Source organism: Xiphophorus couchianus, chromosome 17 (genome assembly GCF_001444195.1).
Source record: "Xiphophorus couchianus chromosome 17, X_couchianus-1.0, whole genome shotgun sequence".
In the NCBI taxonomy this organism is placed as follows: Eukaryota; Metazoa; Chordata; class Actinopteri; order Cyprinodontiformes; family Poeciliidae; genus Xiphophorus; species Xiphophorus couchianus.
The window spans coordinates 4,477,583-4,505,576 of record NC_040244.1 but is presented as its reverse complement, the minus strand read 5'-3'; the positions used below and the strand labels follow the sequence as shown (position 1 = coordinate 4,505,576).

Below are 27,994 nucleotides of genomic sequence, written 5' to 3'. Positions count from 1 at the left end.
CTGATAGTCAAACTCAGTGGTGGTAGTATGATGGTCGGGGACTGCTTTGCTACGTTAGGACTTAATGAAACCTTGAATTCTACTCTTTAAAGATCCAGTCTGTGACATGACCTCATATTGTCCATGTTCAAATCCCAATATGGATACATTTAAACAATTTGGCAAAAAAGAATGGACCAAAGTTTGTCCACAGTGATGTAAAAGACTAATTTCAAGTTATTACAAAAGATTAATGGTAGCTTCTGCCTCTAAGGGTGGCACAGTAGTTATTAGATTTAGGGAGCACTTGGATTTTCCATAGTGGGCCACATTGTTTTGGAGATCCCTTTTCCCCCAATAAAGTCATAATTTAAAAATTTTATTTTTTTCTTTCCTTTCATTGTCTGATTGTTCAATTGTGACAAGAAGCACAATAAAAAAAATCAAACACAGATAGACTATAAGGAGTAAATTCTTTTACACAGCAGCAAATAGTTGCATTAAAACAAGTCAATCCACTAAACCCCTACTGATAGGTTTATTTTATCCTAACCTGCAAAGAATCAGCCAGAGACAGAGATTAGTTTTATTTTATTTTCTGCAGAACAGGAGAATTGAGAACAGACGCGACGAATCGCTGTCAAACACTGTCTGAAATCAATTCTGCTAGATCTTTCTTTGCATTTCTCTTTATTGTATAGAAAAAGGAGGTTGGGCTTCTTCACACAGAGAATTGACCAACCGTCTTCACATTCTGGACCCTCCTATGGACATGCCCTTACAAGGGCATGTGACTGACCACAACTAATCAGTTACATATGGAACTAATAACACATGAATGTTTAACGTTATCAGCTTCCAGGCAAACATCCTAAACAAAGTTAATAATATACTACAAAAGAAAGAGAAGTTTAAGTAAATATAAAAAGAAGAATAATATGAGAGTAATAATATGAGAAGAATAAAAATGAGAGTAATAATATAAAAAGAATAATATGAAAACATAACTTGTAAAATAAACTCATAAGTAAATGAACAGGAGGATAATTTTTCTAACACCTACTTTCTTTGTAATTGACTCACTACAGCTGTTTCCCTGGTGAAATGTTTTATTTTCTGTTCGTTTTTGCTAAGAATAAAATGTTCTCTCTTCTACAGAGAGGTAAAAGCCTGTGTAGTACATTATAAAAAGAAAAACATTGAATCATCAGGAGAATGATGTGCCTTCATAAAATTCAGCTCACCTTCCAGCTTCAAGGTTGATTTGTGATTTGGATTGTTTCCCTTCACCATCTTCTAACCTTGCACCTTCCTCTATTTCTGTCTTTTCCACCTCTGCTGAAGTGATGTCTCACTCTGTCATGCTGTTTTATTCCTGATTTGATACAGTTTTTCCACCCTGCAAATATTTATTTGTTATACCTGCATAACTAATGGCTGGCAGATGAAAACATCAGCAAACATGAATGAACAATTTATCATGAGACTGTCTCATATTGCTGATTTACTTGCATGTTTTTCCTCCAGATCACACAAGTAAGTCAAGTTTATTGTATAGCCTAGCGAGTGTGTACTCAGCATAATTTACACACATGAATGCCATTTAATGTACATATTTTCATGCTGTGGTCATTTTGTTAGTGTACCTTTTTAATCCATCTTAAAATCTTACATTTGAATAAATAACTGTGAGGTAGATGGAAATCAGAAACTTTATAGTTTTTTTCCTCTTTAATTATTGAGTGAGTTTCAGTATATCTAAGTTATGTTTAGTGACAGGTGTTGCACACTGTGTGAATATGCAGAGAGCACATTTCTGAATGCTGCAGAAATGGACTTAAAGCCAAAAAAGATTACTCTGATAAAAAAACAGTTTTAAAATACAACTCTAACTACATATCCTAAAATTCCCTTGTTGTTTTTACCTTACACAATTTGATGCAACAAACATAAAATCAGCTTTCATGTAAGTGTATCACACTTTACCTCATAATTCTGGTCCTCAGTGCCAACTGTTATGCATGTTTCAAACATTAGCTCAGGATATTCTTGTTGGATGCCATGTTAGGATGCTAAAAGTCCTGTCAGAAAATTTATTCAGTGCTCTATACTCCACATTCAACTGTTAGTGGTTTCATAACAAACTCAGACCGATTTTAATGGCAGCAATTCGGCCACAGAATAGTAGGTGCAGAGTGGAAATCTTAGGAATCATATAAACGAAACATTTACAATATGCAGAAAAGAGTATCAGTCATTCCCAACTCTGCTCTTCTGAGTAGAATTGTTCCATAATTGCTGCATTAAAACAACTTAAGCAAATTACAGACTTGCATAAAAATTAAAACAGAAATCATTTTGAAAGATTAGGAAAAACAAAAAATCTACATGGCGTGATGGCAGTAGGTTGCTTGTATGAACTAATAAGCAAACTTAATTTACTTAGAACCCTTCACACGTAAAGAAGCACAAAGTTATTAATTCTGCAGCACGACTCATAGTTACTCACTATTGAGAAAATCTAATTTTGACATAATTTTAGCACATTAAATACAGCAAACCCATTTAGTCATGAAAGAATTATGCAGTGCCTCCAATCATCTTAGCAGGTTGGTCATTTAGCACAGCAGGGCAAGAGGAAAATACTAGTTCCCATTTGGCAAGTCACAAAAGGAATGTAAAGCATGCTGGAATCCATTTTTTGTAATTCCTTTCCTTCTGTCTTTACGCATAGTTTTGAAGATTAATCTGTGCACAAAAATATATTAAAATTTTTTTTAAAAAATTTACAAATCACTTTTTTTGCCTAAAAATAAGTCAATTAAGTGCATCACTAAAAAGTGCCAGCAAAGTACATTAATATTTTTAAAAATATGTTCAATTTTGACATACCAAGTGTTGCTGTAGTTGATAGTGTGCCTTTAATTTGGTGAAGTTACAGCGAGTAGAAATAGTCCTTACAGCAGTCCAAACCCTGATTAGGCCATACATCAGAGAATGTTAGAGTGCTGATCTCTTTCACTCCCCCACTAATCGCATTGAGCAACTCTAGCTTTCTTGTGCTTGCTGCCTGCTCTCTTTTTTTCCACACTCTGTATCTACTGATCCCCCTGCACGGTCCAGAAGAGAGCCCTTTTTGTGTTGGTGCTGGCAGCCAGACACAAGCAAAGAGATGGATACGGCTGAGAGTGACCTGATTCTGCATCAGAGTCTGGCCTCTGCCCAAATATAGACTCCCTTCTCCTGTTCTTCTGTCTCTATGATGGATCTATCAATCTTTTGGAACGCTTCACTTACTTGGACAAACATTTGTTCCTTTTTGGACGTTTGGCAAAACATAACTAAATAGAACAAAATAGATTAAAAGTTTGTTCTTTGATTCAAATGTCTCCAGAAATTTGACTCACTTATTGGACATGTAGAAAATCTTTGAATATTTAAGAAATGTGCAGGTAGCACATGAGACTAAGTCAAGGTCAACAGTGATGCCATTAGCTACTTGATTACAAATGCTGTTTTAGTTAAAAAAAAAAACCCATAGTGTCTACTTCCTGCTTAACCTGAAAAAATAACCAAGATGATGGGTAACCTGAAGAAATTTCACATGCAAGATTTTTTTTGTGTCCCATTTAGGCTGAGTTCAGATAATTAATTTCTTAATGATTTGAAGTACTTGCTTTTTCTGAAAAATTAATTAATCTTTGAATAAATGAGGGGAACCTTGTTATCTCTGGAGGAAGCATTCAATCATCGAAGGCCCAAATACTGCCAAGTACTCAGTTTTGTTTCTGATAGATCCTGTTAACCTTTAAACTCAGCAATGATGAGCTGTAATCTGTCATGTCCTCAGCTATAACTGATGAGGACACAAAGAGGGTGTTTTTTGGTCTGTCACATAAACGAGGAATAAGACTGAATAGATCAGAACATTGGCACTGGTTGCTGTTAAAACCTATTATACGGACTGATCTTGATTCTCATCAGCAAACCATTACTCAAACATAGGACTACAGCAGGACTTAGAGGACAAAATGTTTATTCCTGAGAACAGATTCTTCTTAAAAAATATCTGGTTAAAGACAGGGGGAGATTTGGTAACTTGTGGAAAAGTTGTCCTGCATAGAAATTTGTCTTCTGTTTATTCTCAGTTGGTCTATGTCCATTTTCTTTTTATTTTCTACCTTTATCTCAAACCTTCAACTGTGTGACATCTTTCTGACCCACATTTAGGTTGTCTATATCAATCATTCATCCCACTCCATACGACCCTATGTTGTAGCCTCCAGCTTGTGCCCTTATCCAGCAATGTTCCATTTGTCTAATGAAAGCAGACCCCATATTTCCTGTATATCTTGTTCTAAGGGCTGATGATGGCCCTCTGTGATGGGTTGAGCAGAGACCATGGCCTTGCACGATTTATCGGAAGCCCCCAGAGTGCACTTCAAGGAAGAAAAATGGAAAATGAGACATAAACAACAAGACCTGTCTCCCTTCAAAGGCATTCCCTCAGACTTTTTCATAACCTTTAGGCAGCTTTATATTTAAAACAATTTTGTATAGAAATCATTTTTCATTCATGCACCTTGTTTTGCTCTACCTGGGATATTCCTTTTGCTATAAAGCATTATTTTAGTGTTATTCTATTTTGTATCAGGTTTACTGGTTTTAGCCTGAACACAGTGATATGAAAAAGGTTTTTACTACCTTGCAAGTTTCTTTTGTTCCTAAGACAAGTTTGGTTATTTCTCTTTTTCCCTTGAATTTGTTTATTTCATGATAGATAAATTATAGTTTGCTGACCCATTTAGAATCTATTGGCAGCAGCAGCATATTAATCTAGAATGTACTTTTCTAGCTTTAGTTTGTTTCCCATTTGGTCGGTCATACCACGGTTATTGTGCCCAGGTGGTGAACTCAAACGTTTTGCAGTGATTTGCCTGAGTGCAGAAAAGGCACAGATTTTTTATTTTTATTTCACTTTGAACCACTTTGGTGTCTTGCTGCACCAGCATTTCAGCAGTTTCTGTTGTATTGGATGGACGGTGGGGAATAGAGCCTGACAGATCAGCCTCCGGCTCATTTGAAGAACCAGAGCCTGACTGCAGTCTTCTTCCATTCTCTAACCTGTTTTCATTTTTTGCTGCCTCCAACTGAGGAATACCTGATATAAGTCATATTTTTAATGAATTCAGGTTATTTCTGAATGCCAAAAAAAAAAAATGCTTGTGTTGACACAATGTGTGTATGATTGAATTTAAATAACTTTGTAAAGTGTCTTGAAATTATTTGAATTTGCACTATGTAAATCAACTTAATCGAACTAAAATTCTTTTTGAAACACATGTTCCACTCACACTAATAGCGATTAACATGTTTACATGTTTTTTAATGTCCGTTGCAAGTTTACGTTGGTAAAAAAAGTGCCTTAAAACTGTATCACAAAGCATTTTGAAGCATTTCCCATCTCGTTTTTCTTACTTGTGATTTTTCTTTGCTCTGTTGCAGCTCTTAACCATTGACGATGACTTTTGTGGGCTCGACATGAATGCACCTCTGGGTGTGTCTGAAATGGTGCACGGCAAGCCTCTCTTTACAGACGCCATTGACAAAATGACCTCTGTGATTGCCTACGTCTACAAGAACCACTCACTGGTCTTCGTGGGCACAAAAAGTGGACGAGTCAAGAAGGTAAAGAGCAGACTTTGGGTTGAGTAAACTGCATTATAGATAGTTTAATCAATGGGAGCCGAGATTTGGTTTCTCTCTGTTAGAATGTGTAGTAAGAGCTGGGAATTGGGAATACTGGATTGGAGAATGGATAGTAGTAGAAAGGCAGATTGACTTTCAGGCAAATCAGCTGAATCGGCTGTATTTGCAGCATGAAGGTGCGTGTGCTTGAGTGAAAGAGGGGGAGAGTGAATGGTAGTGCGTGTCCTTTACTGAAGAAGAAATTGTGTATATGTGTGTGTGTTTTGAGGAAAGGGAATCACTAAAGCCCCTAAGGGGGTTTTATTTCTACTGCCAAGCTCATCTGATATCTTTCAGACCTGCTCATCCCAGGCACCGTGTATCACGCATACACACGTGTACACCTGGAATCAGGAGGATCCGCTATAGTTTTCCTTTACTTTGGACTTGTATAAAATCCAGAACCCTGGCGGCAAATTGTTGTACACATCAGCATGTTCCAGAATTGATTAGACAAAGTTTATTATCTCTTGTGAGGGAAATTAAGAAGTTAGAATAAGATGAAATGCATAATTTATTAAGTAATTTATGTACCTGATAATAGCATACAATGGAGCTCCAAGGAATCATGTAAATCACACCTTTTCACTGAGGCAGTTTTAAAAATGTAACATGGATAATCATTCAGACGCCTTGTTCCCAATACATCTAAATAATATGACATACAACCAACAGCCTTTAGAAGTCACCCAATACCCTGGAGAAAATCAAATACAGGCTACAACTGAGATTTATTTTTTCAAAATTTAGAAAGTTTTTCTTGTACTTGACAATTATTCACAACTCTGTTGGCATATCACAGAAAACTGTAATTGAATACATAAAAGATGGTGGTTGTAATGTAATAAACTGTTGAGGTTATAAACACATACGAGGCACCACAGAAAGCCAAAATGTTCAGTGTGGCACTGGTAGTAAAAAAAAAAAAGATTGAAGTTAGTAATGTTTCCAAGGGCATTTTCTAATACCTTCAACTGTAACTGTCTCTCCTTAAGTCTAATGTCACACTCTGTGCGAATTCAGAGCCCTCGGCTAAACAGGATTTGTCCCCTCAGAGTTAAGAAGTGGAGGATAAGCTGGGTTTTGGAGTGTTGTTGCTTCCACCTTAGACTGCCTTCATGCCCCTGTGCCCTTTTGTGTGTGGCAGACCTTTTCACAGCTAAAGGAATGATGCACTGGTGCAAAGTATTGCAGAACCTTTTACCCTATGCACTTTTACATTGCTGTCTCGCAGGTATATGCACCCAGAGATTATAGAGACTCAGTCAAACTAAATCAAATAAGAGATTGGCATGACCAGTGAGCTGAGACAGAGAGAAGAGATTTTGCAGAGATTTATATATTCTAGATATGAGGTTTCTGAAGCAAAGAGTATCAATGACTTGTAAAGTGCTAAAACATATCTTTCTTTAGTACCCTTTTCTTCCAGGTTGTAATTTTTCTATAGCTACAAAGGTGTATTTTTAGATAAATGAATATGTGACATATGAAATCCTTTTTAATATTCACATTTTATCTATAAAAATAACTATTGGTTATAATCAGAAAATTATATTGTTAAAAATAAATAAGCTTCTTACAATTTTCTGAGGTACTAAGAAACCTGGAATATTATGAGATTTTCAGTATTTTAAAGATCTGAAGAAATATTAGGGGAAAAAAATGAACTACGGATTGATATTTGTATTTCTAGAATTTAAACTCCATCTCTCTCCATCTGCCTTTAAAGGGACCTCCTCGGAAAAGGAGGAGGTCCTGCATAAATTCAGAGATAACTTGATTTGTTTTAGTATTTATACTTTATATTTGGCTTAAAAATGATTGCAGACTCTGCATATCAGTGTGTGAGAATATATGGAAATTCTGACATGAATAAAGTGTAGAAACACTTGATTTTCTAGGTAGCCCGTCTTTGAATAAATATTTTAAAATCAAATTAAAATTGTACTTTGCAGTAATCTATCAACGGGACATTTTAACAATATTTCTAGGGAACCAAACAGAAATGTCCAGTTATATACATATGGTATATTCAGACAAAGGCCCCTTTCAGACACTTCCACAAAGGCAATCAATATCATGTGTCAACATAGGCGTGCACACACAGCACCATTACAATTCCATCCTTCCCTCCCTTCTACACACTTCCCCTCCCCTGTCATTAACTGTATACCATTAGATGACATCACAGGCAATAAAAAACAACAACAAGACAATAAAAAGTCTGAGCCGAAGTCCACCTCCTTCATCAGTGACTTTATAACCCCTGGACTAATGGATGTTGATTTATACTTGGCCCTCCACCTTATTTTTTCCATCCTTTAGTCCCTGCCCATTTCTCCTTCTCTGACCAGCTCTCTCACTGCTCATCTTTCAATCTGCTTTTTTGTTTTATATGTGGTGTTGTGACAAACACATCACCTTGAATAAATCAAAGAATTACAGGAAAAGAGGGGACATAATTTAATTGAGCCCTTCTTGGGCGGGTTAAATGTTCCTGTTTATATCCTCACATTTATGATATCACGAACTAAATTGAGCAGGAAGTAGAGTAAATTAAATTCAGTTTGCTTGTAAAATTGCGGAACGTAATGGGGGTTAGTGTAAAATTTCTAAAGTGCAATGTGAGTCCTGTGGAAGTGGAAATAGAAATAGCTCCAGTATGTCTGTACTAATTGCATAATTTATTCTCTAGCCCTTCACCCATCCATATTAGCACAAGTCATAGTCCTGACCCTAAATTCATCCTCTTAAGCCCAACTGGAAATTGGTTGCAGATTTACTTGTACATTAAAAGTACAGTAGCCTAAATCCTACAAAATTTCTACCTGTGAGATGAAGTAAACAGAGCACAAAACTAGACCAAGACCTCTGAGTAATCTAGACGAGCAGTCGGGTCTACATGTTTCTGTGCCTTTACTTCCATTTTACTTTAACACAGCATTGAGCTCTTTTTAATTGAAATGCCTCTTAGTACTCAGCAAACTAATTTTCATGTGATTTTTATTTCTTTTGTTCTATGTTTTGCTTCCCTCATTCTTCAACATTCTCTTAATTTTTGTTCTTTCTGTTCGATTTCTGCTGTGTGAGATCTCTTTGATGGCTACCTCCTGCTTCTGGAAGTGTATAGACCATATGGCTTCTGTCAGTCTGTCTGTCGATCAGTTTGTGTGCTCGTTGGTCTGTGATAAATATGAGAGGAGACGAAGAAGTGATGGAGATAAAAGACTGAGGCAGGGTTAGGTTTAAACCCATTTCCCGTAGGTCAATGCACAACAGCAAGTCAAGGAGAAAGACTTAACCCCCTACGGACTTCGATTTTGTTCATGGTTATCTGATCGTATAACACATTGGTGTGACAGATAACTGTTGATGTTGAGACAAATGTGTTATAGTCAAAGATTACTAGTCATTTTTTAAATGTGCACAGATGGATGCATCAGTGATCCATTATGCCCATGCAGAAGCTAATGCACAAACTACTGGACAGAAGCCGGCCAGTTATCTGCATGGGGTCGAGGCTTGAGAGGTAGACTCGGGGACAAGAGGAAGGTGTGGAGGGAAAAAGTGGAGAGAAAAGAGGGCAAAAAGATGAGATTGAGAACTACCTGCTGAGGTGCTAATGCATCTTCCCTCTGTCAATCCCAATGGGGGAGCATTGGTGCTCAATACAATGAGCAGCTAACCTTGAACTTGACATAGACAGTCGCCCAAAAATTAGCAAGCTGGAACATGCAAGGCTGGAACAGGTTATTGTGCCTTTATCTTAGGTATTTCCAAGTTTTTAACTGCTGTTTGTATATATATGACTTGAGGAGTATAGAAAGCTTTAACCTGCATATACAAGTTTTTGCCAACCGTTTCTTTTTACAACTGTAACATAAGAGGAAATAAGAAAAGCTTTCAAAATAAGCTTTTATAGCCTTGCTGCTGTGACCAATCATTATTTTTTATTAAGGGCAGCAGGGACTTGATGGCCACATGTGACAGAGCAGATGCTGTAAAATGGAGCTTTGCAGAGTTTTTAAAGCAAACACAACATTTTTAGAGTTCACATTTTGAACTGCCTTCTGGCCTCTTATATTGGCTATTAGTGCCATTAGTGTGGGTAGCATTACTGAAACCACATTGTATGCACATTTCCTTGAGAATATAGATCCTTACTTGAACTCGGAAATTTCAAAAAGGCTGCCAATACTTCCAAAGCCAAGACAGAGGTTGAAAGCTCAAAAGATTAAAGCCAAGCAATTTTGCTGTAACATGTGCAGTCTTCCCATTGTCTTCTGAAAGTTTTATTCCAACTTGTTTTCTTGCAGCCTCAATTACAGTCTGAAAAGAGTGGAAATATTCTTGAAATGTTTGTCACTTTTGTCACTATCAGAGTAAGTACCACAAATTATTGTCATATTGTACATGCTACCCATCTGTAGCACAGATGCATCTCCCTGCAATAAAACATGAAAGTAATTAGACACTGAATCTGTATGTCCACAGAAGAATGTCTTCAAGGTGACCGGTTGGTATTTATATATGGTGCCTTCTTTGGTTAAAAATATAACAGCTTTTTGAGTTTCCAATGGCCTGTCATCAGTTAATTCATATTAAACTAAAAATCTCATGATTTCTGTCAACAGCCAGTTTCTTTGTTGAGCTCCATAATTATGTACGCTCAAAGGTATATGGACTGGAAATGCAGTCATAATAGTTATTTTCCCAATTGAAGAGGAAAAAAGTACCAAAATGAAAAAAGATGAACATAAAATAAGCTACAAGAATTTGGATCATGGTGAAGCAAGATTATTAGAAAAGATGCTAGAATGAAACAAAGGTAAGAATAATGAATGTTTTTCTAAAGCTATATTTTACTTTAAGGAAGATTGGCTTTGTAAGGACTCATTGAGCTCTGTCATTTTATCGTGGCAGAGGTGAGAAATGGGTCAGTTCAGACACTGAATTGTGAATGTTTGCTGTCGAGAAGGGAAAGGTCAAAATCTCACTCATGCCTCAACCTCTGTCAATTTCTGTTTCATACTCTGTACAAGCTACCCTGACTTGACTGCATTATTACTTCTCTCTCCAACTACAGCAATCACTTTATCTTTCACTATCGGTCTGTCGATCCCCCTATCTATATGAATGAACAGGTCGTTTTCATATGGCCTTCTTTCTATTTATTTATAGATACATGCATGAGTCTTGAAATATTCACAGCTTTGGACCAGTCTCATTTTGTGCACTGATTGTGTCCTTGATTTGGACGCATGTGTTTGTGTGCATGCATGACGTGCTGGTTAGCTCCAGACACAGGTTATTGAAATAGGCTGAGCTGAGCTGTAGTCAGTGGAGCAGAGTATTAACTGCTTAAAGCTAATGATGAAATATGTTTTAGTGCTGCCAGGTTTCATGTGCGTGTATGTAGACAGTACTTTATGATCTATACTGCCACCCGTTCTTGTGATGCTGTAAACACAATGCAGCTCAAGTGAGGCACACACACACGCACGTGTGCATCCTATTATCACCATTACCAGTAGCCATTACAACCCCAACCAGCTGTCCATTCAATCCTTGCAAGTGGCCTAAACCACTGCATTATTCAGCCAGTATTCCCAGAATGTCAATGTTCTCCTACTGTTAAGTATTCCTCAGCAGTCTTGCTAGTTGCCTTGGCACTTTGTGTGTTTTGCTGCTCCCACACCAGATAGTGCAGCTTGAGTTGCCATGGCAGCAAAGGCTGCTCCACAACCACAGGGTATATAATGTATAGGGAAAGGCAGGCAGACACATGTGTGAGTGTATTTTGACACATTTGGTTTTAAGTGTCAATTTTGCATAGAGTGCATATTTGATGCATAATGATCTATGAGAACACTATTATCTAAAAGCTGGTTTTCTCTCAAACAGGTGGCAACATTTTTCTTTCACTGCAGTAACCGATGCATGTTATTCTAGCTAGACTGTGCTGCTTATCGTAGAGGTATGTCAGAACAAATCAGTCAATGGAAGCCTCTGGCGTCCTCCTTCACTTTACATCCCTATTCTGAGGTTTTATATTGCAGTATTATTACAAGCCTGCTGTTTCTCCATCATCCCCTGATAAGTCCTTAGTGTACAAGGTTGGCTTAGGCCTTAGTTCCAGTTTCTTGCCTAAATTGGGGGAACTGGATGGTAGTTTGTATTTATACATGTTTGTGTACATATAAGTCAATGCTGTGTTGAAAAATGTAGGACATAAACCTCAATAAACTTTTTGTATTGAGTAAAGAAGCAGTGGCTTTGGATGTTGCATTGTTTTTTTTTCAGTAGTAAATATTAAGTAAGTAAATATTCTTTAATTATTTGGATTAGGGTAAAATGGAACCAACAGGGGGAGAATAAGGCACTGAAAAAATGTATGTATACCAAGGTGAGTACATTTTGTCCCTTAACCATTTTGGACTGATACAGATTTTGTAATTTCATACCTAACTTTATCAACTACCAAAAGAAGCTGTGCCAAAGAACATTTTATACTTGCTTTATTTCTTGGTTATTTAAAGTAATTATTTGCAATTTCCTCCATCTACTTAAAGAAAAAGTGGCTATGACTTGTATAAATAATGTCTACCTGAAGGAGATCACTCATAGTTAATCAGTTTTAGTAAGAAGTCATAATCAGTATTATTGACATAAGTCACTTGGCCCAAATACAAACAGGGTGTAGACTAAAATGTCAGAAAATAAGAAAAGTTTAATTTGTCACATTGACAGTTGAACATAAAACGACATGCAATGATAAAAAAAAAACAAAGATAAAAAAGAACATTTCCACAGACGATAAAAATATAAGTAAAACAAGAACAGTACAAATACCGTAGAATAGTAAAATTGTAATTATACAATTTAAATTTCTGTCTAGCAGTAGTCCAGTGTGATCTGTTTTCTGATTTGAGATAAGATTTCATATCACGAATAGACAGGGATGTAGAAGGGCCAAAATGTTCCCTGGTATTGTTGGATTGCTCTCCAGCTTTCTTGGTTGTTGGTCAAACTTTACAAGTGATGTTTGCAAATACAACTGGTCAGTATGTGTATATGCAGATGGCATTCTAGTATTTCTAACCAAGTTATTATTTTTGCACATGGTTTTCAGAATCCAACAGTTTCATAGCTCATACTAAGATTCTTATTTTCGAAATGGGAAGTGGTACAGGAGCAGGTGAAAAGCCATAGAGAGAAAAGCACAGTACTGAAAGGAGGAGAGGGTGTAGAGGGCAAAATTACCAAGCAAAAATAAAGTAACTAAGCTGCAGGGAGAAGAAAGTCAAAAAGGGTAAAGTGAAAAGGTGAAAGTGGTGAAATGGATTTTTATGTTCATTTCATTCACACGGGTCTGCTCCTACTGAGAGGCGAACCAGTATGAGGCAGTATATTGAGCTGTGAGTGATTCAAGTGGCTATTCACTACAATGTGTATGTGGATTTAAAAGGCTTGAGTCAGCCGAGATGTGAGTCAAAACGGCAAACCTTGGTCTGATCCTTGTGCGCCCTGGCAGTTTGAACTTCAGCTGACTCTTGTGTGTTGCTGCTTGCTCAGGGTTAAGATGAGGTTAGCTGCTGAGAAACATGAGTCAAGGTCTGGGGACATAAACAAATCAAAGAGATGCCACATAATATTATGCCTTGCTATGCATTGGTTAAGCACAGGCATTGTAAACCCCAATTCAGTAGATAGTTTGTCTAGATTGTCTTTGAAAAGCAGCAGCTCATCAAATTAGATACCCACATCTTGCTTCTTGTTGTAGACAACTATTGGGAAACTACAAGTTGAACAAGGAAGACTTGAACCTAAAGAAAACATTCCCATATTTTCTTTCTTCTGTGGCTCTCACCTTATAAATATGATCGTCTATAATCAGTAAGAAAAGTATACAGTATCAGTCTTGGGTTTCTTCAGGAAAACAGCTTCTTTAATGACCGGCATTTAATAAGTTTGTATTCAGTTATGTGTTCGCAGGTAGTCAGTCAACATTCTGACGAACATTGCATTTCAAGCATTTTTGATGGTCTGACAAATCAACAATCTTCTTGTTTTGTTAACAATATCAAGATAATAGGAAAACAAAATCATTTTATATAAATCAAAAATACACAATGAAATAATTTCTTTTTTATGTGAAGGATATTGATCAAGTATTGTCTTATTTTAGATTATTCTCTCTGGTGAAAGAAGCAGCATCCTCAGCAGTTAGTCCACTATTCTAAATACACCATTGAAAATCATCCTCATCTAAAGCCATTAAAAAACATTGTAATAGTTTCTGGAGCCAAAAATTGCCATTTCTATGACTGGGCATCATTTCTGAGTCAGCTTTTTTATTTTATTTTATCCAGGTTGTCTTTCAGTTCGTTAATTTTCCTGGACTGAAACTTTGTATGTTGGAATGATTTTATTTTCCTGAGCTCTACTGTAAGGAAATAAGGTTTTGAACAATTACCAAATTTCCATAAGGGTTTGTGTTGATTGTCGTTATTGGGTAAATTATAAGTGTATGTAACTACATCACATCAAAATTAAAAATAATCTTTAGTTGTTCTGTTTTATGCACTGGTATTTATTTTAGTGCCACATCATTGCCTAGTGGTAGTTAATTTGTAGACCTGCTAGAAAAAATCAATGTGTTGTCTAGCACGTAATCGCACAATATATTAATGTGTAGCTGAGATGGATGGCTGTAATCCTGCCAGCACAGACTGTAATTTTCCATCAATGCTGAGCAAAAGACAAATTTGTATAGCTATACACCAGATGAGTATTTAAACTGTACAAAGAATAGATAATAGAAGAATTACATTAGGCAACTCCTATTATTTATTTTTCTGGTTCATTAGCTGAAAAGCATTGTCGGTATTGATAAATTGCTTTCATTTTCTGTTTTCATCGCATTTTAAATATCTTGATTTATAATCACTTCTCTAAAAATCATTTGTGTAGCCAATTCAGTAATTCCTTTCCAATAGTTCATTATGCATTAAGCATATTTCCACAATACCACCTAATTTATTTGGTTTTATTGATGATAAAAAGCCCCCTCATACCTTTGTCTTACTTCAAATGTTTTTTTCTGTATGTCCTTGGTTCTTCACTAAGTGATTTATGGCTCCATTTCTGCAGCTCTAAAAGATGCACCACTGCAGGTGAGCCCTCTGCAGCCCTCCCCTTTCTCTCCACACTTCCTTCCCTGCACGCCTGCAACCAATCACTGCACACTGTTGGGCACTTGGGACATCCAGAGTCCCCATCCACCTTTTCATATTCCTGTACCTGTCCTCCTTCTTGCCATGTCTTCCTCTCTCTTTATTGGATAGTGTTTCTCACAACTGGGTCATTCTTTCCACTCCCTGCAGTAAATACCAGCAACCACTCAGGCTGGGCAAAGCTACACTTCATAGCTTAGCATAGCTGCAACAGAGACTTCTGAGCAAGTTTTTCCAAAGGAGTTGTTTTGTATTTATTGCTCTAGTCTGTTTTCTGTTCACCACACCTCATAAAGACCGTAGAACATGTGTGTGTGAGAATCATTTACACATTAGAGGTCCCTATGAATTTGCATACTCACAAGTGTTTTCTATGAGAGTTGTATTAGACACCACATGTAAGAAGTCACTTGTAACCATTAGCTTCTTCTCACATCACCTGCTTGTTTATTTGGGTTTATTTGCACATGCGTGTGTTTCTCAGCTTCTCCTTCCACTTGTCTCAATGACACACATTCACATGCAAATTCTCTAATGCCACTGCAGCAGAGTTGATGATTTGCAATTTTAGATTGCTGCACTATTAAGCAGATGCCTATGTAAACATCTTTATAAGGGTCCCTGGGTCTGCCTTTTTGACATTGAGGTGCAGAAGTGCACCTCAGGCACCAAAGCGACTTTATGCATTCAGGGTGTAGAGTAGCTGAAAGTGCCAGAAAAGATTGAGAGTCAATAAATGAGATGCAAGGAGGAACAGACACTGAAAGAAATGGTAAGAGAGATAAGATGGCAGAAGCACATAAACTGAAAAAGAAATTAACATATGTAATCTCGCACACCTATTCTCAGTCTTACCTTTTTTTCCTCTTACTTCCTCTACTTGGCCCTTTCTTTTTCCATCCTCAGCACAGACCTTAATAAGTGGATTTTTATCTCAGCTACACCATCCCTCCCAAAGGCTTATGGGTGTTTTTTCTTCTGTGCTGCATGGACAGAATTGTAATTGCCAGTCCACAGTCAAAAACAGACATTTTTAAAGGAATATAAAAGAAATAGTTTAAAAACATAGAAATCACAGTTATTCAACTGATTATTTTTAGAAAACGCTATTTTTTTACATTGGCAAACTAATTTACTTTGAGATTAGTAAGAATTACACTACAGTCAGTTCTTACTATCGGACATATACCTGTACACTGGAGAAGTTCATCTAGCAGAAGTTATTGATTCTTCATTAGAAAGGCTTTATAAACTACATGCCCTTTGTGTGGGTTTACCCTTTCTTCCTGACAGATTCCTAAGTTTTTTTTTAATTTCCAGCTTCACTTTTTACTCATGATTAGATTGTTACCCATTACATATATGACTCAGGTTTGTAAAATCACGTCTTATGTACGTTCCAACATAATATCTAACATATCTTCATTGAGGTTTTTTGCTCAAGAGTTAAAGTTTTACATGTTCTGGAAGTACAAATACGCTGACATGTCAATTTACACCACTGCCAGTGACATGTTTGCAATATATTAGCTACAGAATTAAACCGTTAATTTGCATTTCTGTCTTACTACATGTTTAACATCAATAGGGAGCAGTACAACGTATGTATTTGAACACAGCCCTTTTGTTATTTGATTACAAAGAAATGAACTTTTATTACCTTTTGTTTCTAATAGTTTTCTCTGGAGATGGCAATTAGCATGTCTACTAGTTTTCTGAACCTACTAGTTTTGTAAGTAGGGAAGCTGTTGTTCATTACTTAAGTTTTTAATTCTCTAAGTATTCTCCACTAAATTTCTCTCCAGTAATTTTTGCTCGAAGCAAGGTCATTAATAGTTTTTAGCTGTGCCTTACTTAGCTTTGTATTTGCCTTTATGAAAAGTTACAAACATTTCTTCTGAGATTCTCAAAAAGCAACCACCAATTCTATTTGTAAGCAACCATGTATATATTCAATAAGTCTGCAGTGAATCTTTTCACAAATTTCATTACAGAGCATCACTTAGTGGGCTCACAGACTCCTCTCCAATCTTACTCTTGATATATGTGTTATCAGATGAGTATGTATGTGGATTTTGTTAGATTATTGCAAGTACTATTTCTCCTGAAATATATCAACACAAATTGGAAATGATCCAGTTATGTTCTCTGGGGGGAGGGGTGGATGCAGTGTGAAGCCTGTGGAACAACATGTTCTTCTATTTGTCACAGCATTGTCTGTCAGGATGACTTCAACCAGCAACAAATCACTCAAAGCTACTGCAGAAGTCAAATATCTATAGAGTTAGGATAATTAACTTGCTCACTACTTAAGACACTGTAGTGTTCATTCCTCCTCCTCAATATAGGTGAATTAATTAGGAAGTATTAGGAAAATGTGTATCAAAACTATGATACACATTTTTTGTATTTGTAAAATATATTAATAGCAACACAGTTATACTGTGAGTTATAACAGAGTATAATGTAGTGATTAGTAAATATTTTGAACACAGTCTTAAATTAGCCATGAGTGCAGTTATGCAACACCAAATCCTAGAGCTGCGTATGTTGGTGTACAAGGGTGTGTAACTATGTCCTTGTGTCAACGGTATCTGCAAAAATCCTCGCAAAAACCAGCACTGTGGATATTTTTAGCCTTTTTTTGTTCCATGTCCCTGATTCCTGACATTAGAGCAACCTGGGAAATTTTACTTCAAGGACACTGATATGCACACAGCTCCAACATCAATTCTCATATTCTCTGTCTATATATTGTTAACTAAAACCCACGGCACCATTTCATTTACTACACTCTTCCCTGAAGAGCAAGAATTTGCTATATCTAATCAACAGCCCTTCTCTCATTAAAGTTGAGCTACTGCTACAGAGAACGAGAAAAAACCCTTAGTCACTGACTGTGTTGAATATCAATTAGAGAAAGCATTTGGGTATAAGCAATGAAATTGGGAAATGCACATGCATTTAATAGGTAATAAAAAAAAATTAAGAAAGAAGTGGCCTAATTAAGATAAACAGATGTTGAGAGAGAATCGTTTTATTCCATTTTTAAATCTCAGCCATCATTTAATCTTTATTTTTTTGTGAATTTGTCTGTCTGGCTAACAAAGCCATGAGAGATCCAAGCAGACACGTGGCTGTTCCATCTGGTTTGGCTCTCCAGATCTCTCCTCGTTAGACGATTATTGCCGTTTAGTCTCAGCTTCCTGCTCCTACAACTGGCAAACTAACAAAACCACTGTCCTCCTCTCCTTCTGCCATCACCATCATTGCTTTGCTGTTGCTCCCAGTAGCAGCTTAACTGTAAGCTAAAGTTCACACCAGTGAACTTTGCAACCTCACAGAAAGTGCTGCAATAGCACCATATACGTTTAGCTCCTCACTTGTGCAACTGAGAGATTGAACTTTGCTTGCACCCTCTTGTTGTTCTTTACAATAAATGCAATGAAAAAAAAATCTATTTCTAATATATATTTTAAAAGACTAAACAGCAAAATCAGCAGGCATCCTTGTTTGATTGGACTGTATTATTTGGACAAATGTGCTTTTAAAGAAAAATGCTGTTATGGCTCTATTTATTTTCACAAGTACCTTATGTTGTGATACAATGCCCTACAGTTTAGGCTGTAATTCCCAGCCAGCTTAGCACACTACAGATGTAACTGTGTGTTGGCAGACACCCTTTTTCACACGGCGTGGGCAACAGACTTGGCTGATGAAGACACATCAAGGGAGACACGTTCTGAAATAGAAATGTCAGCCGTGCTTACTTGCATGTAGATGGATGCAGGACAGCAGGCAGGTGGCAATAGATTCCAGGGTTAGAAAAAGAGTCACTTCTGTTGTTTTGCCTCACAGATCTGCCCACATTGATTGGCTGTTATTGCTGATTCTCGGCAAAGATTTCTGTTAGAATTTGAAATAGCTTGTTTTTAATTTAGATTGCAGTTGCTTCACTAACTTAATTGGACTCTGCCAGTTAAAAAGGTGCTGTTGATTCAGGTTCACAACAATTTCTGTTGATAATGTAGTTAATTATTTACGCAACAGTCAAATTAGAGGGAGCAGTGAAGGAATCCTAGTCTCCAGTTGTGTTTTTCTTGTTCTCAGTGATGGTCCCTTTTGTCATGTGGTTTACTTCTAGGAGTTTTAAAGAAGCGTTCAGGCCATGAGACAAGGCACTGCATAATATTAGGTTCAAAAAATAAGAGAAGAGATGAGATTGCTGCAGCATGTTGGGGCTCGGGGGTTATGGCCTATACACACTAACGTGATAGTTTTGCAAAATGGAGGGTTTCTGCTTCATTAACTCCTATCTGATAACAGATTTTTTTTTTTAAATAAATAAATTCTCAAAGTGCTTCCTTGCACATGACCACTATTACTTTTTAAAATAGAATACATAACGGTGGATCCAACATAGTTGGCTTTTTTGCCGACTGAAAAATATGAAGATTACAGTTTCACATGACTTATGTTTCTTCAGTTCTTAAGTGGTTCTCAAGCCGATAAAAGCCTTGAAAATGTTTATTTGCTGTGAGTTTTTTTTGTTTTTTTTACAAGTAGAACAGTTTCATAAAGCTGTATTTTTAATGCACGTGGACTTTCTACAGCATTAACAAGATCAGATTTGATAAAATTAAATATTTTAATTGAGAACTAAAGGGATCAAACACAACCTAGAACTAATAAAAACCCAGGATATAGCCCTGTAAAGTCAATTCAAAACTGATAACCTTTCTATTACTATGTCAGTTAAGCTTATAGCTCCCATATTTATATTTATACACAATATCTATATCTCTTTGCTATAACCCCTTATAGTCCACACATACATAGTCTTGTACATCTGTAAATAAATATTTATATCTCGTAGAGCACTTCTGGATAGATGCAAACTACATCTTGTTGCTTGTACTTGTGACAATGCAATGACAATAAAGTTGAATTCTATTCTATTCTATTCTTTGCTTTTCACATTCCTTTGCTACTTCACGTTTCTATACTTTGAACTTTTTTAAAAGGAGACTTCCAGCTAGATTTACTCAAGAGTCCTCAGTCGGAAATAGTTAACATCACCATCTTTTTTCCTGGTTAAGCAAATGATAACTTACTCCTGCTACATAAACACTGGGATGTGTTTGCCTGCATGCACTTACCACACTCAAACACTTAACTTTCTCATACTAAATGGCCACTAATTCTCTGTATCAAGGGATTATGCATAATTGATTTATGGATGAAGAGTGAATTTACTCATCAGTTGAGAGAATAAGGCCTTTTCTCCTTAGAATGATGTGCCAAACTATATTCTTCTATATTCTCCTCTATGGGAGGATGTTTACTATATCCTATAAGTACAATTTTCTAATTCCCTCTATGTATGTGCAGAGCAATGATGAATGGCATAATCAGCAAACTGGCACCACTAGTGACTGCTTCACGTAGTAATTTCAGACATATGTTTTTGTAGGAAATGTTTTGTTTTGCTTCTCATTGAAATAAACTGCTGTTTCTTCATTATCAATAAAAACATTTAAACCCTTTGCATGCAGAATCAGATATTTGCCGCTGTTATATTAGCCATCCTCAAACAGATGTTACACATTTTGGTTCCTCTTGGACCAACTGCTTCAATACCTTTCCATGCGTTTCCCACTTATCCTCCTTTGACCACAAGTTAACTTTGGACTTACATTCTAGGACCACAGTTCAGGTCTTGCTTCTTCCTTAAATCACTAACCCAGTCAGTTTGTGATCAGTTTGACCCCTGTCATAATTCTTTGGAGCTTTATTTATGTCAACAACATACTACTTATTTACTCTGTATGTCCAAAGGTTTTGCATACCCTTTTAACTTTGCCACATTTTGTCACCATATAAGCACAATCTTTAATGTATTTGATAGTGTGAATTGTTTTTCACTTGTTAGTTTATTGGACTTGTATGCTTTATACATACATTTGTTGTTTAACTAAGGGGTTTTTAGTAGAGTTCTGTGTGTGATAGTTGTGTGAAATTTCCCTCGTACTCTCAAACCGCAATCAGCTTTTTTGTCTCGCCCTCATCTCGGTTGCGTATTTTCTCTTGTAGCTCAGTGTGTATTGTCAACAGAAACGTGAGCCAGCTCTGAACAGCAACTCATCAAAGGGGATTCATAGTGCTACTGCAGTAAAAAAATAATCTGTCTACATTACAACTGCAAACAGAGTATCTGTTTCACAGCAGCTTGATGGTTTCCCAGACCCCTTGTTAATAAATGTCTGATTTCTGCAAGAGTTTTCTCTGCAGTAATAACAAATTTGGACTGCTGATATTGTCTTTCTCTGTTGCTAGGCAACTGTGTGCTACTATTATGGGATTTAGTGAGAACTGTAAAGGGACATGCCTGCAAGTGATTTGGTTATGACATACGTATTTGCAAAGTTATATGGAATGGATAATATGTAGCCATTTTGCAAATGTGGAGATTTGTTGGAAATAAATAAATCTAAGTCACTTACTGCTAATTTTAGTGAAAGAATTTATTTGGACACATATTGCACTGAATCCTTCCCATGCACATGCAGAAACAAGTATGAACTCCCCCTTTACCTACCAATACTAGTCGGTTTATTGCTTCATCCTTCTTACTTAGTTGTTTCTCAGGTGAACCTTTAAGCTTGAAAGGCCATCCATTAAAAAGTAACACCAAGTTTTTCTAATGAGCAGTGCAGCACATAATTTCACCAATGAGCTCTCTTTAGGACTGGAAGAGGGAATGATTGATGGCAGTGAGTGGCAAATTTGCATGCCAATGGGACAGTGAATAGGCACTGATGGGGAGATGGGGTAATTTTGTTTTTCTTTTTCCTGCTGTGGGGTAAAATGACTTGGTGCAAGATTTTCCTTTTGCCACTACATTTTCATATTCTAAATCAATTACAGGACCAGGAGCATTGCACATTTAATATAATGAGAACTGTAATGGTTATGGTATTTTGTGATTAAAGTTTTTCTTAGTAAGTGTAATCACTTTAATCACATGTGCTGCCCTGAAAGATCTATTTGAACTTCAGTCTGAGAAATTCAAACCTACAAAACATTAGCTACAAGAGTGTGACCTAAAGCTAGAGATTTGTGTTATTGCACAAGTGTAAAGTAGATCCATTGAAAGCAGTGAAGCATAAATCACATGTTGTGAAAATGACTTATAGCCTATGTCATGGATATTTTTATGGATGCGTTTGAACAAGCTGGAGCTTGCGTTTGGTCATAAAGTGAGGGAAGTTTTCACAGAAAGGTTTTACTGGAAATGAATGCCTGTAAAGACAATGGAAAAGCTTGTGTGAAAGAGTGTTTTTATATCCATGTGTGTATGTGCATGTTGTCACGGCTTCTGTCCAGTTGATAAATGAGCATAGAGACTGAGAGAAGATGTCTATAAAAGATCCCAACTATACATACCATTTTTTACCATCCTTTTTTTTAATCTCTATTCATTTTCTCTAGGTAAAATCTCTGTTTTCTATTTTTCTCTCCCTGGTATGCTGCAATTCCTTGTTGCAATTTTTTTTTGCATGTCTACTATCTTTTTGGTGGTAAACAAATGTGTGACTATGATTTGTCTCTGTTAGGAATAACTAAAAAGATAATTATATAACAATTAAATGTAGAGAGCCCAGAGTTTCTATAATCAGTCAACTGTGAGATCTAAAGGACGCAGGTTGAATTGAAGTCGAACTGTTGAAACCCTTCCCGCTGCAGTCTGTCATGGAGTTTAGACCTGTGTGCAGTTTACAACAAAATAGTAAAGTTATTTAGAGGAGGAAATAATGGTTGGCGAGCTGCAAAATCTGATTTCTTTTCCATGTTATCAGAAAAAAAAGAACAAAAGGCGTCATGGAACATGTACACATTGCATCAGACCAAAGCAGAGTACGAGCAGATTGAGATGCTGAGGAGGCACATTCTGTTGGACCAAAACACTGGACAGTTGCTGCTCAAAAATATCCATCCTGCTTTCTGTCCAAAAAAATGGTTTCTGCAAGTTAGATGGGGCTGTTTTCTGCAAAACAAACACACCCATGAAAATCTAACCATTCGCACAATAGTTTTGCATGTAGAGGGGGTCGAAACGTTTGCCAAAGGGTCACAAAAAGGTCCACACCACATGAGGCCAAGGACATAATTATGCAATTTTGCTCATATGACTGTGACAAAGAGAACTGATTTCATTTTAGCAGTTGGACCTAACTATACAGAACTCTTAAGGGTGATTCTATATTAAGCACACTATTTGCCCTAACACCAGTACCGGTGATCTGCTTCACATGGATGGATGGATGATGAATGAATGAATGAATGAATGAATGAATGAATGAAACATTCTTAATAATAATATAAATAAATAATTATAATAAAAAATAATAAATTGTAGAAAATATAAGATCCTAAGTAAACCTAAAATGTGCTTTTCTAAAATAAAATGAAATCAAGTTCTTCTGGAAGAGCTGACAAAATGAAGCCCAGGATAAATTAATTTTTGTGTTAAGACTGCAATTTAACTGCTGAAATACGCAGTCTTTTTGCTGTACTGGTTCTTTCTTCTGAATTTCTTCTCCATTCTATCTCTCCTTTCTGTTGCATCTAGATGTTTACCACAGTAATAGTGAAATATGTGTCCCCTAAAATCAGTGCAAAAAATAAAGGAGCAGCTTACAGACAACTAAGCAGTTTAATATTAGATAATCAAAGATCTTAATAAAACAGTGAGAATGATATTATAAGAAGTACCTCTATTACCTATTGTTTTATCCACTTTGCAACCTAATATATATAATATATATATTTTTTCTGTCTTTGATGTTGGCTTTGATGATTGTAGATCCCCCCTTCCCATATTCAGCCATCAGAACTCAGCCAGCAAACCAAATATGTGCTGTACATACAGATCCTAAATGTCTCCCAGTTCTCAGCCTTTGTGTCATGGCGTCTTGCCCCAGTTTGTGCCAACCGCCCCACACTGTGCCAACTAAAACCTCCCTCTGTACAGACTAACTCACATGAAGCAAGCATCTACATCCCCCTCAAACCAGCTGAGATGAAAAGCCAGTGGATCACAACGGTTAAACTTTGATCAATCTGGCAACAAGTGTAAATAGGTTCTTTAATAGGGATTTATCAGGAGGCTGCTTTCTCTGATTAGACATTTGCAAACATGCGCACATCCTTCCTTTTTAAAAGCTATTTTTGCCGCAACATCCAGATGTCGAACCAATGGGACTTTTAACTGGGATGCAATCTAAAAAGCTTAATTTGCCTAGAGTGGATACAGAGATCTGACAGCAAGAGCAAAAGCAGGGTCGCATAAAGAGGATTACTGTAAAGAAAAAGAGAGCTGAAAGACGGGCCTTTTGTCTAAGCAGGGGAAAAGTAACAAATATATTACAAATTTTGCATTCAGTCACAGATAACAAAAAATGAAATGATTTGGTGAAGAGATTGAGGGAGAAAAGATTCATAGTTAGCTTCATATATTTTTCCCAGAATGAAGTCATGGCTGCTTGTGGCTGTCTCAGTTCTGTTGTATCCTGTCATATCATGCCACTGCTCAGATTACAGCCCTTTTGTGATGTTAGATTTCATTCTAAATGAGTCTCAGTCCAATTCTAATCCACAAATTAGTGTGCCTTTCTCTCCCTAAACTCCTTAGATTTCTATTGCCAAAACCTGATTACATCGCTTTTATAAGCCACAAAACCCAGTGGTGCTGTGGCTTTCCAGTTGCAAGCCTCTTATCTGTCTGACGGACTAATGAGTTTGAAGCTGACCACCAATAAAGGCAAGATGAAGTGAAATATCTGACCATATATCAGTCCATGGTTGTTGCTGCTTTAAAAAAATAACGTGGTGATTAGGAAATTAAAGATTCAAAAAAATTCCTTGCAGGAGCGAGGATTAAGTTTAGAAAAATCTAATTTGTTAAGCAATGCTTCCCTTTTTGCTACCACAGATAAGTATGACGCCGTCAACCAACTTTTGAATCTTTCATAATTTAGTTTGAGAGCCCATAAGCGTCTGGATCGTGCATCAATATTGCTGCTATGTTGTGATTTATTATTGTTAAAACATACAATGTAAGCTGTGCAAAACATCTCTGTTCCAGTGGTTTTAGGATAAGCTGTGTGATCTGAGGTGATTTGTTGTGGCATTAGCAGCACAATTCTGTTGTGCTTCACAATAGATGGTAAGTAAATGAGATCAATAAAACCAATCCAAATATTGTGATGGTAGTTATCACAATATTTGGACAGGTGGTTAAATTTGTGTACATTAAACAGGTTTAAAATCTAGTCTTTTAAATGATGAAGGATTTTTAAAATTACTGATCACAATTACTAGTACTATTTATACACTTATATGAAAACATTAAAATTAGTTAAACATAAACTTCAATGACAACTTTATTAGCTAAATTCCCATTCAAGGGAAGCTTTCCTCTCAAAAAGTGGCAGACGGATCATTTTCTTAAAGCAGTGAGATATTTCCTCTTCTTTGTCTATGTATTAGTTTTCCAGCACTAGCTAGAGATCTTCTGGCCATAGCAGAGCAGATATGAATGATTCCTCTTTAATGAAATTATCCTCATTCATTGGGTTTGGTTTCCCTTCTGTTAAGCTCAGTTATAATGGACATGTGTTTATCTAGCCAAGGTCATGCAGTATCAGTCTATTGTTAAGCTCCTCGAAATGGTCCTGACCTCAACCCTCACCTTAACCATTCAGACTTGACCCCTGACCTCTGACTTTGTGGTTGTTGCAACACCATTGTTGTAGCAATGAGCATGGCAGAAAGTGAACTGCAGCTGCCGTGGCCGCTTCTTTTAATTGGCTGTTTTGGCTGCTCTATGTTTTTTGAATCTCTTTGATTTTCTTCCTCAGACTTTGGCTCACAGTTTTTATAAAATTAAATGAGCTTTGCAGTTGGCATTTGTTTTTTGGAAAGCTGCACCCTTCCCACCATGTTCAATTATTTATTCTGAACTCCTCACTCCCTACAGCTGTGGAAGCTAGAACACACACACATACACGGATTCCGGCATGCAGCTCTGTAAATACATGTGCCATGTGCTGGCAAGGATATTTCTGGGGCTTTGTTTTGGGAGGGAAATCTGGCAGTTTTAGGATAGACGGTGCAATACACAAGTGAAAGACTATTATTGGAGATGAAGGGAAAGGGACTTCTGCTTTCCTCCCTCTGCCTGTATTTTTTTTAGCAGTTATGACATAATATTCTACACTTAAAACCTGTTCTCAGATCAAAAATACCTTCTTTTAATTTTTTTAAGACTCCAGTGGTGCCTCATTTTTATTTTCCTCCACAGTGCCATCAAAGAGATCACCAAACTTTTCATCTTCCTTCATTCCCCATTGGTGTATCCACCTTTTTATGTCTAAGCCAGCCTCATTTTTCATTCATTTTGTTTGGTCCTCTTCAACATCCTTCATTTTCCATTTCTTTGCAGGTTATTTGGTGTTCAACCCTGTGCGACATTTTATGCGATTCATCCTCATATGTTCTCTCTTTTGGTTATTTCACTTCTTTGGCATGGGTTGCTAACTTTATCTACCTTCTAATTTAGGGTGACATGGGATTTCAGGGCCAATCACTGTGCAACGGTAAAAAATTAGGCTTTGGTTCAAACAATGTGTTTCCTAAGAGACTTAACCTTTGATCCAAAAAACAGTAAATCGTTATGCTTTGTGTGACATAACCTTGACCAAAGCTTCTGAATTTGCTCCTTCCAAACAACACACTGCCATGTGTGCCTTTTTTAAGCAGTCAGTACACGAAATACTCAGGCAGAGGTGTTTTGTCACCATGGAGGTGGATGGCAATAAAAAGAAAAGCATGTGTAAGGACCGGAGATGAGTCACTGAGACATAAGGACTGCAGTTAGAGAGAGGAGTGGAAATTAGACCAAATGTAAAATGAAAGTAAATTATAAGAATAAAGAAACACAAACTGCCAGCAAAAGCTCACAAGGAAGGCATGACGAGAAAAGATGGCTTAAAGGGTGTTTAACAGACAGAGGGCTCCTGATGTGAGTCATCCAGGCTGTGAGTGATGGGTCACCATGGACACGGCAGTTGACCCTGCACTGATGCCCAGCCTATTGATCCTATTAAAACAAAACCGCTGTTTCTTTTAGTCTTCCTTTATGGTTGCTTTCCTGTCCAACTGTATTAATCATGATTAGATCACTGCTCTGAATATATCTCTGCCGTTCTCTTTTGTATGTGCCATCTGCTTGTAAGCATCAATTCTGGCCTTGCTGCCTGGCTCGATGCCTTGGTATTTTATTTCCTGCGTTATTCTTTAATGGTTTGCTGTTTGTGCTTTATAGTTTCAGCACCACAAATGAGTGGTTAAATTCATTGTTGGGACATAATGTCTTGATGTAATTTAATACATTTGCTAGGAAAAAACAACATCCAAAGTCCTGGATTTTTATGTAGGCTACAAAGGCCTTGTAGTCTAATAGAAAGTACTAGAAAATTATAAAAATATTTAACACCCTAAAACCAATAATTTGAGTGAATATAAGGATACAGTTTATTTTCTCTTCTCCCTCCCTTTTAACTGCATTAGCTTTCTGTACCTTTACAACTAAACCGAAGAGTAATTTTCCTGTCAGTCTTACAGGTATAGTACTTCCAAACAACACCAGTGTTTCACATGTCGGCTAAAGAGGGAAAAAAAAATTCTCTGAATTAGTCGCCATGTCAGCAGAGCTTAGCATGTCTTATTGAAATGGGATTAAATAAACTACCATACTTTTTGATAATAGGCATTTTTGGCTACCTGTTTATGGTTTTTGGATATTCTCGCTTATAAAGGCAGATAAAGCTAAAATTCAGTCAATTCTGTTCACAAGCCAACTTCTTATTGTATGTGAACATTTTGTACAATTTATTCTTTAAGTGTTTGTATTATATAACTGACCGGTTTGTGCACACTTGTGCCTTTTGTACTAGTGATTACTAGCA

The 27,994-nt window shown here is 36.7% G+C and overlaps 1 protein-coding gene across 1 annotated transcript in view; it reads left to right on the top strand.

Annotated features, from left to right (window-relative positions):
* The window catches only part of plxna4 (plexin A4), a 326,516-nt gene that overhangs the window by 26,461 nt on the left and 272,061 nt on the right, over positions 1 to 27,994 (top strand). Inside the window, exon 3 of the mRNA XM_028043958.1 lies at positions 5,485 to 5,667. Within this exon, the coding sequence (XP_027899759.1) occupies positions 5,485 to 5,667 (183 nt within the window). The remainder of the gene's footprint in view (positions 1 to 5,484; positions 5,668 to 27,994) is intronic.